The sequence below is a fragment of the Oxyura jamaicensis genome, chromosome 2 (genome assembly GCF_011077185.1).
Source record: "Oxyura jamaicensis isolate SHBP4307 breed ruddy duck chromosome 2, BPBGC_Ojam_1.0, whole genome shotgun sequence".
Classification (NCBI taxonomy): Eukaryota; Metazoa; Chordata; class Aves; order Anseriformes; family Anatidae; genus Oxyura; species Oxyura jamaicensis.
In genome coordinates, this window is record NC_048894.1 from 10718397 (window position 1) to 10734605 (window position 16209).

Genomic DNA, 16209 nt, shown 5'->3' on the forward strand with positions numbered 1-16209 from the left:
AATGATCTTACATAGGAGTTATTCTTGTATGCCCCATGTTCTACATTACCTGATACAGAAGTAAACTCCTTAGCTGAATTTTCCCATAGTTCTCTACAGTCCTTCGCTGGTCTTACCTCGCTGAATGTATCACAGCAGATTTAGCTTAGCCAATGAATCTGACTACCCAGCAAAGCAAAGGCTGAACAGTGTTGCCACATAACTTTATATAATAAATATGCAGCCAACTTAAAAATATCGATATTTAAAAAAAAATTTACAGAGTGATTTAATTAAAAATTCAACACTGCTGAAATGTTTTCTGAGTTTTGTGTTATAGAACTAAGACATTGAAATAACACTTTTTCAAACAAACAAACAAAAAACAGTATTAAGGCAAGCACAACTTAAATAGAGAAATAATGATCAAGGACAAATAAAATAATACTGATAATCTTTGGCCCATTTCATATTTAATAACAAATATTTTACAAGGTAAGGGCAACAACAGGCCAATATACTACATTTAAATGACCAGTACTTCCTGAATACAAATTACTGCAACAGTTTTTCTATGTTTCCTTCATGTATTTACTAAATTAGTAAAATGTTTATCCATAGTTGCAGCATCTGTATTGCCCCTGGCTTATCTTAATTTCAGTAACTAAAACCAGCACTACTGCTAAGAGTTTTCCATGGAGAGTAAAGATGCTGGAATACTGTGACTCTAATATGCCTTCATAAAAATGTGCTCCATTAACTTTCCCATAGCTCTTCCCCTTTGCCTCCACATCAGCCCAGCTACCTTAAAAAAAATAACCAGAAGAATAAGCAGAAAAAAAATGATGGAACTCCTTTCAGTGTTGAACTGTAACTTCCCTGGAGTATAGAGATTGACAGAATTGTTAAATTTCTAAACTTCCTATTAATAAAAAAGGTGATTCACTGATTTCACTAGAAATGTTTTTTTGTTGGTGGTGTTTGTCTATACTGATAGCTTAGTTACTGCCATAGAAGCATCCTTCTGTAATAAAACACACTTCCACGTCTCTGCAAAAATCACATCCATATGTCCCACAAATGAGAAAGTCCCCAGTATCCACTTGCACTTTCAGATTAAAGAATAAAAAAAGAGGAAACTAGGAAACCACTTCTTCAAAGTAATCTTGGTAGAGTGCTGCCTTCATCAAATAAAACTAGCCAGACTCTGCAGATACAGCAGTAAAACTGCAGAAGTTCAACGAACAGCCATGCTAATGCTCTGCACTCATAAGCCTTAAAAACCTATGGCCAGCAACCTGGTCTAGTGGAAGGTGTCCCTCCCCATGGCAGGGGGGGTGGAATTAGATGGTCTTTAAGGTCCCTTCCAATCCAAACCATTCTATGAGCCTATGTCCCACTCAAAGCAAGCTCCATATAGCTTCTGGCAATACCAATTGCCTGTGTTAGTCCCGGAGGTTCTACCTGTTCCTCCCATCCTGTTTGTTGTGGTGTAGTACAGAGGAAGTGATATTTTAAAATGCTGAGGAGAAACCTCACCTGCAGAGGCACCAGAGGACAAACCCAAGTCCACAGTATGGGTCCAGACAGATAGCGACTTCTCTGGAGGGATAAAGCTCACACTGCAGCTTAATAGAACGACAAAAGGCACTAGTGGCTGCATGAGACATCTGAAAGACAACAGCAAAGTAATTAAAATGATCAACTATGTCATTCTGAAGGCTCATTCCCAAACTGCGCCAAGTGTTTAAATCTGTTACAGGATAAGAAAACAAATAAATATTGACTTTGTGCTCAGTGTAAATACACATGTAATTTATAGTAAGGAAACACAATTTTCCTTCAAGAGGGCATCCAAACAGCCGTGAAAGGGAAGGGGAGACAGAAAGAATGATAAGTTTGAAGTGATTTAGGGAGAAATCTGTGAGTGTTTTAAAGATGTGCTCCAAGCTGTATGCAAAGCTAACGATAATGAGCTAAACTTTCTGGAAGAACAAAGGAATGAATGACTGCAGGATATGAATCTAATTTGAAGTGGTTTGTTGATCTTCAGTAACATATTTCAAAGTACATACTACTTTATATAATAAAGAAAATTGTCAATATACTTCTTAAATTAGAGAGGATTTTGTGTGCAAAATAGTACTAAGGATCCAATCATTCAGCTACAGAGATCCCCAATAAACTTTGTAAACATGCTGAAAATGTCTTACGTTAACCAGCTCCTAGCTGAGAAACATTTTATTTTTTTTTAAATCTTGGTAAGGAAGCTCTCAGAGATAAAACCAGAAGAAAGTAGAAACAAAAAAGTAATGATCAAAAAGACGTTTTTTCATTTTTTTTTTATGTCATTTTAAATCTTCTTACTGAGAACATGTAAATACAGCTGTGTCAGGATGTTTCCTACAAACTCACCCATCCTGACTTAGAAGTTTTAAGTATAGTTGGAACACAATTATTTCTTTTAATCTGTGTCGTCTCTGCTAATAACAAGAAAGATACCTGTATTAGAAAGACTGCCTGAGTAGGATTTAACTCATCTAACCTTTGCTGTCTGCCACATATTGGCCTTGTTGCCTTAAATATGATTAAATAAATATGATTGCCTTAAATATGATTATAGTCAGCAGAAGGGAATAAACACCTGATGTAACATTTATTTGATCCTCAGTAAACAGGACAGAGCTCTAGAAGTGATTTTTTCTCCACTATGAATTCCATAACTGAAGCTGAACATGTTCAAAGTGATGCATAAAGACCAGCTCAAAACAGGTGTCTGCGCTATGAAAGTCTTCAGTTTGAAAAGATTAATTCTTCTCTAGCTGAATCAAGACCATTTTTTTTCATACGGGACTACTGAACTCTGCTGGACAAGAACTAGTGTTATTCTGTGAATTTTGACACCTTACTGGGTTACTAGTGAAAAAGTTGAGAGTTAACCTAAGTGTAATTTACTACTTCCGAAGTGTCTATGAAACATTTATCAGCTTTTCAGAAGCCACGTAAGTTGTTTAGCCTGCTGCATTACGACAAGCCTTGTGGCCTCTGATGATCCATTTGCATTAGTTAATCACCAGTGGTGATCTAGTAGATGGCACTATCTACATTGACCTGCTGAGATAGTGATCTGGAGGCTTTGTGACCCAGATACCTGAAGTTAATTAAGAATTCCATTAGTTATTTATCTGGATTTCCCTCTAGAGCCATTAAGTAAAGTTTCTTTGCCTTGCCCTGACTTTGACTATCTTTGAAGCCCTCCAAGTACTAACTTTGCATAATTAGTAGTCATTTCTACAAGTCTGATAAGGTGGAATTCAGACTTGATTTAATATGGATGAGAATGTCTCAATCATTTAAGGCTTCCTGCAGAGGAAATGAGGACTCATTCAACATTCACCCCATTCAAAAACAGATGTTTCAAACAACCTAGAGGAATTACACCCTAAAAGTCTCTGCTTCTCTCTGTTGATTATTGAGGAGCCCTCTGACTAGTCCACATCTAGTAGGCATGTAGCTCATCATCTCAGGTTAGATGATACGTATCTCCTGGGAGTGTCTGACTGGTAACCATAAGCCAGCTCAGTCATTCAGCCATTAGTCTACCTTGGGCAGGTCATTTCACCATGTTGTGCTTCAAGTTCTTCATCTGAGAACTGGGTAAATGTTGCCTTCTTTGTTTATAAAGTATGCTAATAGCTTCTGAAAATAGATGGATGATGCCAAAGAGGATGAGGAATTCAATATAAGCTGTGTGATACTTCAGAAATATTGCTGAAGTCCTTGGATATGCAACATGTAGGAGCGACAATTAACAGGTAGGAATAAGAGGGTGATTCTACCTCTGCCTGTGCATTGCTGAAACCAACACTGGAATAATATGCGTGTTATGAGCTAGAAAAATCACCTTTGATAAACTGTGGCTAGAGTGTAATGCCAGAATAGAGATTTAAAGAGCTGAACATGACTAAGTTTATCAAACAAATCTATGAAGAAACATTTTGCTGATTATGTTAGTATTGTACCAGGTAAATATACCAGAAACCTTAGCAGTTCCCTTAATCACATGAAGAAAAGAATATTGAAAACCAATGGCAAGCAGTTGAGTTGCAATGAGGAGCAAACAATAAATGGGTACTGGGACAAGTAGAAAAGGGTTAACCGAGTCTCATTTCCTTCCTAAAATTGAAAGAATAGATGCTTCTTTGAAAAGAATACCCCAGGCAGACAAGTTACTAGGCCATCTGTGTGCATATTGGAGGAGGAGAGGGGTTAAAATCACTGCACCCAGGACACCCGTACGGAATAGCTTATTTAATGTTAATGCAATCAAATAATGACTGCAAGGGAAGTAGCAATTCAGTTTCTACTAGCAAAAATCAATAGAATTTACAAATAAAGACCAATGCATCACCTGACTGCTAGGCATGAGAGCAGGAATGACAACTTTAGCAAGAAGCCCCTACCTTTACCCCCGCTAGCATTCCAGTTGTGGAGACACTGAAGTCTAGGTAAGCAAGTGTTTCAGGGTTAGAAGGTTTGTAGATCTGTGCAGGCCGTTTCTTTGGCAAGTCGTCTAATGAAAATAAAGAAAGAAAAAGTGAGTATTAGTCCAGTGATAAGACTTCTGAATGCTTGACAAACACAATAACAAATTAAGACAAAGCAGTCCCCTAGCCTTGGTATTTACCTGTATCTAGTACTGGAGGCCACGTTCTGACATCCACTGCTGCTGCTGCCTCTCTCGACCGTAACAATTTACATATTAATTGTGTAGTCATTAAGCAGGCAGAGCGGCTCACCTAGGAATTCAACAAACAAATAACACAATGAGATACTGATTAATTCTCCTGTGAAAATGAGCAAGACCATGGTTTGCATTATGCCAGAACAGGACACAGGTAAATTAGTCTTATGCTTTCTAATCAGGATGTGAAAAGATTCACGAAAAATTCAGCTCACAAAGCAGACAAAGTCATGTAAGTTTTACAAATTACATGAAAACTGCACTTTGAGCAGAGTGTTGTAATGAAACTAAAGGCACTTCAGCAGTGAGAATGTGACTTTTCCAACACATTGTATCATTGATCAACCCAGGATGCCAGTACAGAAGACTGTGACCAGAACATTTGCTATGTGATAGTAATATATCCTGGTTTATAAATAATACTTTAACATAAACCAAAACCCAGTCTGACACTTACACAAGCAATTTTACTATCTTAAGTCAATTTTATGTTAGCCATATATTCCTGATTCTTGTGCTTAGTGATAAAGCATCGGGAACTCCTCTGTTATTGACAAAAGTAACTCTAGACCAAAAATTGTGCAAGTGACACTACGAAATTAAATGGTGAATATACTGCAACTGCCATCTGTGCTGATCATGCATGCTCAAGGTATTCTCCTTAGATTTGCTATTAAAAAAATAAATAAAAAAAAAATGTAAGTAGCAACTACAACAATATTTTTACTGATTATAAAAACTTACATATTTACGGAAATATTCAAACATGGACACTATTAATCACTGAAGAGGAAAAACTGAGAAGGGAGCACCATTTTTATTTTCCCTTAAGTCTGTGAATCTGTTTACAGAAATATTGCTAAGAATATTTTTTTTCCTCCAGGAAGTTGAGACATTTGATTGCACATCAACTTCCCAATGTTTAACAACCTAAGGAAATCAGTAGCCATATATACACTAAATTTTACCACTTCAATCACAGAATCACAGAGTGGTTGAGTTTGAGGAAGTCAACCAGATCTAGTCTGCCTAATAGACATCAAAGTAAAAACAGTATAACACATTTTACATCACTTCTATAATTTTAACAGCCGATGCTTAAAAACAGTGATTGGCAAAATATTAGATAATGAGAATCCTGAAGACAATGAGCCAATTTCTCATACCTCTACTGACATTTTGCAGCATCTGATGCCATGAAGAAAGCAACAAATTATAACTATCTCTAGTACTTATTGCTTGAAATTATCAATAAAATCACATTTGCTTCATCTTCTGTTATTTCAGAGACTCAGAATTGCATTCAATAGATTAGGAACTGTCAGATAGAAAAGGTTATCTTTTTACAACGATTTTATTTCCCTCAGTAACATGCAGAACGAAGTTATTTATGAGCAACAAGGCTACGTATTATCAGATAAGGCCAAAATGCCAAACTAAAGCATTAAATGAAAAATTCAAAATAACACTGCTCTGGATGAAAATAAAACCATCAACCAATATCTTCCCAACAGAACTTTGAAACTGATTCAAACTGCACAACAATTAGATGAGCACAAAGCACCAGCAAGCCAAGCTCAGCTTTCCGTTGGGATTTTTCTCAACATAGAGTGTGGCGTTGCCAGGTGGGGAATCCCACAACTCCTAGCTAAATGGGAGAAAGCACTTCAGATTCATTTCCTGGATGGTGTAGCACAACTGTAGTAAAATGTGACAGCACAAGTCAGAAGGCTGCATGCTGTCAAGGAGTGATGACTGCAACACACTGAAGTCGTGAATCTTTGGAAAGAATACAACATTTTAATCTACAACACTACTCATTTAAGTTACTGTTCGTAAAGACCATGCGTGTCCACTGCCCATTTCATCTGCTTGTGCGCTTTGAGAGGTTTTGTCTGCTCACCTCCACGATCATCTTCACTGTAGGTAACGTCGTTGCTATGTTCTGGGGATGTGGAGGTCGAACTGTTATTGGCACACAGCCTGCATACAGGCAACCGTAAAATGCGGCAATCAGGTCTATTCCTGCATGAAGAACAAAGCAAAAATCCTCCCCTGAAAATCAAATCTTTTAAGCACAGAAACCTGTGTCAGCATAAATATTATTTGGGACTCAACTCAGAAGGTTAAATTAGGAACTAAGTCCTGTAACAGACATCTTTTTCAGACCCTTGTCAGGATTTGTTCAGCTTCACTGATTCCTCTCAAAGACGACACACAAAGCTGCAGCCAGATATCATCATTTAGGTAAACACCACTTTTATGATCAGGAAGTAACTGGCAAAAAGACTGATTTGTACAGATTATCTTCCTAATGAGAGTTTCAAGAAGTGTGATGTCCCAGCAAAAGGATGAGGGAGCACCATGCCTGTTCCTATCACCTGTATAAGGAACATCGGAGGTTTCAATAGATACTTTCTTTCTCATGTCATTTTTAACTTCACTTATGCAGCTTTGACTTCTCTACCTGAAATTTCACAATAAAAAAAATGGAGCCACGATTTTGAATCCCTGTTCCTACCATAAAACTAAGTGTTGCTCTGTATAAACACTGGCTACAGGTGACAGATTGTGGACACTTCAGCCCATGTAAGGAGGCTGAACTGACAGCTACACAAAGACCCTGTAACTTCAGCTGTTTGATGGTTCCTTTGTTCTGTACACAGGCTGTGCCAAGATAACAATGGGGACTATTTTACTCTTCCAGTGGAAAAGGATCTGTAGTACAGGTACAGTATTGTTCCTTCAGTAAAATGATTTATCTTTGGAAAGTGAAATACAAGAAATAAAAACTTAAGTTTAAAATACTTTCCCTCTTCTGTGGAAAAGGTTTTCTCATATTAACCACTGTGAAATTACACTTACAGTATCTTGCAATCCCTACAGTCTAAATATCATAATCCAGACTTTAAATCAGACTGCTTATTTCACAAAGACACATGAAATGCTTAAGATAAAACAGCAGTGCTAGATCAGAAATAATTTTAATCAAATGTAAAATATGGTACCGGTTAACATAAGCTTAAAAGCCCTTATGCCAAAGGACAAAAATCCAAACCACATAGTGAGGTAGATTAATGATACAAAGAAATACTGATTATAATAATTCAGTATTTTTTTATCTGCTATTTATTAATCATATTTTTACTCTAAAAAGTGATTACTTTCCAGGTGTTACTGCTTTCCCCTCATGAAATGCAGCATTTCCAAGAGGGAATTCAACAGGTGAATCTAAGATCACTCAGTAGATGGAATATTTTAGCAGAACCATGTGCTCATAAAATAGTATGTCTCCAGCAAATTAAAAGAAAAGCAATAAATTAGTGTTTAAATTTATCTGATTTTGAAAGAGAGGTTTTAAAATCAAAGGTCAATCTTAATTTGAACCCAGAGAAATAACATGTACATACATAAGGAGAAAATCTTTTAAATATGTTTAGTTAAGTTCAAATATATATATACATGGCAAATGTTTTGTGTTTTGCCAATTAACAAGCTTTACAGGCTGGTTACACACCGGTGCAGCACCATTCTATAGGCTCACGATCAAATTTTGGGAGCACCAATGTACCAAACATGGTGGTTCTTTACCTGGTGGGTAAACCAAAGCCACATGGTCTCCATCTTGCAAATGCCCCCTTTCCATCAACATGACAGCTATCTTCTCAGCTCGCTTATGTAGCTGGACACACGTTAGCGAGTTGGCTATTGTTCCCTGTGCAGGAAGAAAGATAAATGTCACAGAAGATAATGCAATTTGCTGAACTCTATATTCTTCTGCAGCTTAGAAGTTACTGGATGAGGTGCTTCAGTTTTCTAAAGCCACAATATGTCACACCAACTTAAGTAAGGAAAACTTCAGCCTTGTACCAAACTGTAGCTGGAAGGAAACAAGATGTTTGTCAAGGAGGGGAACGTTCTCCATCCTTCTCTCTGTAACTTCTGCCCTCAGCAGTGCTTTCTTTCTAACCAAGTAAGTAACAGAAGCATGCTAAAGTCATGCACATGTAACCTGTTCTCCTCTTCTACACACAGGGCATTCCTGCCTTTAGGGTCTCCTGCAGCAATCTGGAGAATCTGTGGACAGCAATCCTGACAATTGCACTTCATTGTCTGCATGCTGGAGTGAAGCCAAATGGCACAGTGGAAATACTTTCAAAGGCAAGAGACAAAAGACACCAGAGAAAACAACACTTTGTGACAGGCGAAAAGAATTAGTCTGGAACAAAAGCTAAGCACATGCATATAAATGAAATAGAAAAGAAAGGCATTTGTTGAATTTGAGTAACTCTGGTCTGCATGGAAAAAAAAAAAAAAAGGAAAGTGACAATATGCTACTACAGAGCCTGGCTTTTTGAAGCAATTCAAGTAGCACTAACTCAAAATTATCAGACATGATGTTTTAGATTGGATGCGTGTTATTCTTGCATTCCCTAAAAATATCTATGTCTGTATATATGCACATGTACAAATACACATACAGAGAAATATGTATATATGTTGTTATCACAAAATTCACTACCAGGGCTGACAGCTCACAAGAGATGATACACCTGATACCTATCACAGCACTAAGCTCCTTTAAAAATAGAGAAGCTGAAGAAACTGAGAGAAGGAAAAAGTATATGTATATACTCTTAAAACAATCAATGCATCAAAAATGCAATGCAATGCAGTATCATTTAGAATATTGTATCACTGTTCCTATTAAGAGATAAAGTAATAGGGTCTTCTGTTTTACCATTACGTATTCTTTAAACTTTATTTTAACATGGCAAGAAATAATAAGCATTTGGATTGCTTGATAATTTCCATTCATTATCACTATCCTTCACACCACTACAGTATTGACTGATCACAAGCTTCGGAGAGGAGAGAACAGTCTGATAAATGTCTAGCACTGCAAGTAGGGACATAGGGTGTTGTCATGTATCCCTTGGCATTTACAAACTATACCTCAGACACTGTCAAGAAAGAGCGCAAGCTAACTGAAAAGAAAAAGAGCAAAGTCAGGGTTTTGCATTCCTTTTCACAACGTTCAGCATCCACGCTTAGTGAAATTCTTTTCAGGCAATTTTAGCATGTCTTCAGAATTGTTCCACCAAGAAAACTTTCTCTAAGGACGTGTGCAGCTATGAGGGTTCTGGGCTACAGATGACTTCCATGGCCAAAGTGACCTAAGGTCTGGGTGCCTGGTGACTGCAGATGTACCAGTAGGAATGTGTCTGAACTCAGTTCCTTCTTTCAAGAAATTGCCTGTCTGCATACTCGTGGGGAGAAGGACCCTTCATTTCCCCACATACACCAGAATCACAGGCCCCACTGACACAGAAAGGAAACTGCTGCAAATCATGCATATTTGTGCACAGCTCATTTAAGACCTCTGGCATTGGCTGCAGGTGAACCAGCAAAAAGACAGTGTTTATATGAAGTGCAGCGAAGAATTCTGTTTTTGGACAAGAATCATTGGCAAGCAAAGGGAAACGTTCCCTTTGGGTCTCATACATGAACAGTCCCATAATGGGAAGGTGTTGCAATCCTTCATTTAGTGTAAAACTAGTGTAAATTTAGTGTAACACTGTGCTAATTCAGAAATCTTCCAAATTCTCAAAAGGCTCAGGTTACACAAAAACACTAATCTTGCCACGTACCTATTAGACATATATAGGTTATATTAGACATATACAGTTGTAAGATGTCTGGATGTTTTAGAATAAAGTGTACAGATTATATGCAAGGAAGGCAAAAAGGGAAAAGTTAAAAACCAGAACTAAAATTCAAGATGGGTAATAAAATTTGCTTAGGCTAAAAGCCACCAAACCTGTCAGACCTTTCCCTTAGACATTAAATGTCTTCATAAAACAACAAATCTCTCAAATAAGTTTCATATGATGTCATACTCCACACTGAGAATATTAAAGGAGCAGAGAAATTGAATTTCAAAATTCAACTATTTTTTACTTCTAAGGAATGATAAATGATTTTTTTCATCCTCACTTTCCATATTGTTTCCTTCTCTCCCACTGTTTGAACCCTTCTGCCAGCATGGGAAGTCTGGCATTATTTAAAGTTCAAAAGCAACACAATCTGTGTGGAGGAGATGGGACAGGACCTGTCACAGTCTCTTTCTCATAGCATCCTTGCTCCTAACTTAAAGGTCAGGACAATGCACTCATTTAATAGTGTAATATTGCATCCATGAACAGCACTGCCCCTCAACTTTTCTGCTTTGCCAAAGACAACTAAATAACTACATCACTGTCGTCTCTAAAGTAGCAAATGTCCATCTAATGCTGGCTGATAATCTGAATGAAAACAAATTGGCAGCCTCAAACTGAACTTTGGTACCAGCACTGTAATATGGACTAGGGAAGCACATCCTATAAATACACTAACTAGTCATTCAGCAAATGTTCACAAATTACTGGAGGTTTATGATCCCATCTAAGTTGTTTCGGTGCCACGTGGGCTGAGAAAAAAACACCAACTATTCCAGGTGGCATATGTGAATATTCTGAGCCCTTTCCTTTCCTCGAGAACCCCACATACTAGTTGTGTTTCCCAGTTTTGACAGACATGCCTAGATTTGCTGAGGGGGGCTGGTTTGAAATCAGGCTTTTTTGCTCTGCAGTGGTCTTGAGAATTACTGGCTTGTCATCTACAGTTGTCTAGGCAGCCTGTAATCATCCACTCTTAGTAATCTCAAGTTCTGTACCATGTGACATGCAGTAAATCATTTTTGTCGGGCAGTGAAATATTGTGCCAGGCTGGCACTTCATGTAAGCTATGCAAAGAGACGCATTAGTGATCCTTTGCGGATCTGGCTAGATTTTGGATATACCTCTTCTTCTTTTTAACTCCTTTTTCCATTCTTGCACCTCCTATCAGATGGTCCAGTCTCAAACCCCACAATCATTGCTGTATTTACAAGAATGCTTTCATTTTGTCCAGCCTGTGTTTTTCAAATTAGAAACTGAGACTGTGAGCGGCACTAAATACCACTCTTCAGTAGCAGAACAAACAGTATTGAAACAGATTTGCAGCGTCAGCTCATCCACAACATGTATGTGGTAGAAAAAAAAATGAGAAATGTGAAAGGTGGGGTGCCTGATACAAAAGCAATTTTTTTTTGGCAACTGGCAATGATTATTCTCTTTTCCTCTCTGCCCCAGTGAACATTAAATACAGTATTAATGGGAAAAGAAACACAAAGAGTTGTGTTCAGCCACAGTGCAAGCAGGTGCAGTTGAAATATCAGTGTGCCATTTTCCATGCTGCAACTTGCCAGTGTACCAGTCTGCTCTGCTTACCCTGCAGTTAAGTAGAGTGTAAAGGACGTGGTCAGGAGTGGTCTGAGCTCTCCATTGTAAAACTTCTGAGAGGAAGAGGAACTGAAATAAAGCAGAGTGATAGTTCAGGCACTAAATAACTTTTCAGCTTTAAAAAACACAAAACTATTTCTGCTAGTTTACATGTCTTTTTTAGTTATATTCTATTTATTACATCAACAACTATGAAACACTAAACCTAAATTAATTCTCTTGTCATCATAGATTTTTACAACAAGGTGCTCTTGTGCAGTAACAGAGGCCTCTCTGGAAGTCAAGCCACTACTGGAATGACGGTGCATTACTACATATACTTTTGAGAACAATAAAAAAGTTCTTACTAATCTCTCTGAATTTAAGCCCAATTTTTATTTTTTAGCTTCCTCTCTTTTTCTTACTATAAATATAGATATAGATAGAGCTTAGAAATTACTCATTTAATTACTTGCATAAGCCTCCAAAGAAGCTGAGTTGAAGCAGAGTTTTACGGGATCAAAATAAAATAAAAAATAAGGTCGGGAACATATAGGCAAACAAAATTCCCCAGACTCTTCTTGACCTACTAAAAAAGATATAATAGAGAGTAACTTCTGACAAAAGCCCCATTAACAGATTCTACCATGTTTTTCTATCGTCCCATGTATCTTTGTAAAATAATCCATACACATGAAATGCAGCGATTCCCTCATGTCTATTTCATATTTCTCTGTGAAGAGGGTCCTGAAATAGGTTTGTTTGAATTAAAATGCAACCAGAAAATTCTGAAATAACAATATGATCTATGTGCTGCTAAGTCTTCTGATACTAGCATGCTAAATATAAGCCATATCAGAAAAGTTTAACTCACCTTTCTGGCTTGATCATTATCTTCTATTTGCCCCAAATCTCTACCACTGGCCTGTGCAATTCTTTTTCCAGAGACCAAGTTCCCCACCATCACAGAGGCAGGGCCAATTTCTAGAATAAATCAGAAATGTGTTAAATGCAATAAAGAATTATTTGCTTGTGGATGAAAATTATTTGCATTTCCTTTCAAATCACAGATTTTCCTCATTGCTATCATACAACACAAACTTTGGTTGATGGACCAGAAATAGCTGAAAGATACATAAGGCTGGATTCATCTCATCTTAACTATATATTTAACTGAGCAGCCCGTTTAACATGGGCTTTCTATGGTCAGAGACACATTTTGTCTGTCTTGACGTGAGGATTCCTGTGAAAATTCATCTCCTAATTTAGGCATGTCCTTTCCTAGATGAGCTGTGTCCAGGATTCAGCGACAGTGTTCCTATTTCTATCTTCTGTTCCCAGGGCTAAGTTGTATCTGTGTTAGCAATTCTATAAGCACTACAGACATGAAGTGACAAGCATTAGGAAGGCTGATGGTGCATATAATAAAATATATGCAAACCCCTTAACACAAGGTAGAAACTGAAGATAATGTAAATGCAGAACAAAGGTAGATGTCAAGACTGACACTTCTTCGTGAGGTGGATTCCACTGATGTTTTGTTGACTGCCAATAGGGAAAAATACAGATACAGAAGTCCTTGAAATTAATCTCTGCACTAAAATCTGCAATTGGATTCAAAGTAAAAAAAAAAAAAAAAAGCAGGTTCTTGTTCCTTTTGCACTCACTCATCTTACCTGGTTGTTTTTGCCTTGGTTTAGGCAGGTTTGTTACGCATGTGTGGGGACACATCAGCACATTACAAGGATGCAGTGATCCTTCCAAGAAAAGCTGTTTGGTTTCTGACAGGTGTATTCCTCCCAGCGGTGTCTTGGGAAGCGTGTTTGCTGGTACCAGTGCTAAGCAGTAGACTCCCACTTGATGAATACTGTCAATAGCCTAAAAAAAGCAGGAGGTCGATTCTAATGAAAGGCTAATTTTTCATCATCATAATGAACACATTATTCTGAATTGCTGCATAAAATAACCCTAATAATTAACTGGCAGTAGAAAGACACTTCAGCACTGCCTGCGATAAGAAAGCTCTTTTCATTGGGAACCAGTTCATAGAAAATTAACATTGATGTTGTTACACTCATCCCAGAAGAAAAAACAAAACAAAACAAACAAACAAAAAAAAAAAAACAAATAACTCGTAATATGGAAATCTATTAAGAAATGCTAAACAGGCATTCTTTCGGTACATGATACTACTATCAAGTATCATGGACGTTTATTACTAAGATGGTCTGGGAGCTCATGTGAAACTGATCTTTAACCTGCACACTTCTCAGAATTACAGTTCAAAGGATTCCTATCAACTTATCATCCAGTCCACCTTGCAGAGCAAAGAAAAATTTCAAATGCTGCACATGTACCACAGTACAGCTACTGATGTATGTAACTTATGCTTTTGTTTTGTTTTGTTTTGTTTTTAAGATCAAAGCTGTTTTGTTCCCTGGTTACTGTGTATAAGATCCTCAGGCAGGAATGAGAACTGATACAATCTAAGGGAAAACTACAGAAGTACTGACTTGAAAAAAAATCGGTTGAATGCAGGCCTGAAAAATAAGGATTTTTGAATCATATAGTAACCCTGTTCATTGCCTGTTAGTGGAGAAAACACCATTACTTTCCAAAACAGCAGTAAGTTCAGTATCTATGTAATTTATTTAGTTAAATATGAATATATATGCACTTAGATTTTAATTCCATACACATTTTAACTGATTCTTTTCCTTGCAAAAATTAGCAGTGAGTTAGAAAAACAACTTTAAGGCATCCAAGCAGACTGAGAAACAAATTACAGACGGCATCTCTAATGAGAAGTCAAATGTTAAAAATATAATTTAATTTACTTGCATTTTAATTTTTAACCATGAGAAAAGTGTATGCATACATTTGTTGCTTCAAAGATACAATCTATATTCCAAGAAACGAATTATTTATAATTATGTATTTAAGTGTAGACCAATAAATTACCAATTACTTCTACAGAAATTCTAAATAATATTTGTTTTTTGACTTCTGTTTGCTTCATTTTTCTTTATTTGATTGTAAAATTTGGTAAGGAAGAATAATAAAACACTAAGTTGTTTCACAAACATTGCCGTTTATGTAGTGGTAAATCACATGGTACTACTAGAAGACCTCACTGCTGGTCTTTTTACACCCTACACTAAAGACCAGCAATAGCTAGATATGTGTGACAGCCTACAACCAACGTCTCATGTTTCTGGCAGAAATATGAAGTGTCAGACCTCATAATGATAATTTTATTTGTAAGTTTCTGAAAACTAGTGATAAATCATGGGATCCTCACCTGACATCAGATTGAAGAAAAACTGTTACAGGGTACATTACCACTCTTATTGAAACATATCACAGTGTAGCTCCTAAACGTGAATGGAGAGCAATGCCCAACTCTGGTGGTATGAGGGCTGTTATATATGAGTGACTTCCAAACTGTCTTCTTTGATAGATACCTCTGTGGCACAATGCCTGATAAAAGGTCATGGACCATTCAAAATTGTTACCTTTCCATTTTGGAATTCGGCACATTGCTGAAGCAGGTGAATGACTCTGTTTCACAAGGATGAACACTGATGAACTAAACCTTAACATTCTTAGAGAAGGGTACCAGCCAACTTTTAATACTGCTGGCATTTATGCCTCTTGATGAGATGGCTTGGTTTGTAAAATGAACTAATCTAGCCAGTAAACAGACTACCTGAAATTTATCCCTCTGTTCCATTGTGAAAACCAGAACTTGCACAGAGTCCAGTTACCTGTTACATTGTTCAAGATAAGAAAACATCCTATTCTGATAAAATTATCCTAGCAGACACCCATTGGTTCTGCAGTAGATCTCCTAGCTTCGCCTAGTCTTGTCAAGTCCTGCCAAGTGTGCTGGCACTGGTAAAACCAACATCCAATCTGCCAGGAACAGGAACTGTATCTCTGCCTCAAGGGTCAGATCTGTTTAAAGCAGCCTTGGGAAATGTGTCATAGAAAGGTAGCAACAGACTGGCTTCATTTTACTACATCTCTGCTAAACTATTACTTTTGAGTGAGAATTAGCTTAGCCATGGCAATGGAAAATGACTTCTATCTGAAGTATATGACTTTTATTGTGTGGATATTGACGCTGGAAAACCTTTGAGTATGGTAATGATATTTGTCTTAACTTGGACTGCTACATGTAGG

The 16209-nt window shown here is 37.2% G+C and overlaps 1 protein-coding gene across 5 annotated transcripts in view; it reads right to left on the minus strand.

The window, feature by feature from the left end:
* Positions 1-16209, minus strand: part of DIP2C (disco interacting protein 2 homolog C) — a 311009-nt gene that overhangs the window by 45652 nt on the left and 249148 nt on the right. For all 5 annotated transcript variants that reach the window (XM_035316876.1, XM_035316875.1, XM_035316879.1 and 2 more), the window contains 8 exons: positions 13701-13902; positions 12899-13008; positions 12034-12114; positions 8315-8438; positions 6627-6748; positions 4667-4778; positions 4443-4552; positions 1519-1649 (listed from right to left, as the gene is read on the minus strand). In XM_035316876.1, the coding sequence (XP_035172767.1) occupies positions 1519-1649; positions 4443-4552; positions 4667-4778; positions 6627-6748; positions 8315-8438; positions 12034-12114; positions 12899-13008; positions 13701-13902 (992 nt within the window). The remainder of the gene's footprint in view (positions 1-1518; positions 1650-4442; positions 4553-4666; positions 4779-6626; positions 6749-8314; positions 8439-12033; positions 12115-12898; positions 13009-13700; positions 13903-16209) is intronic.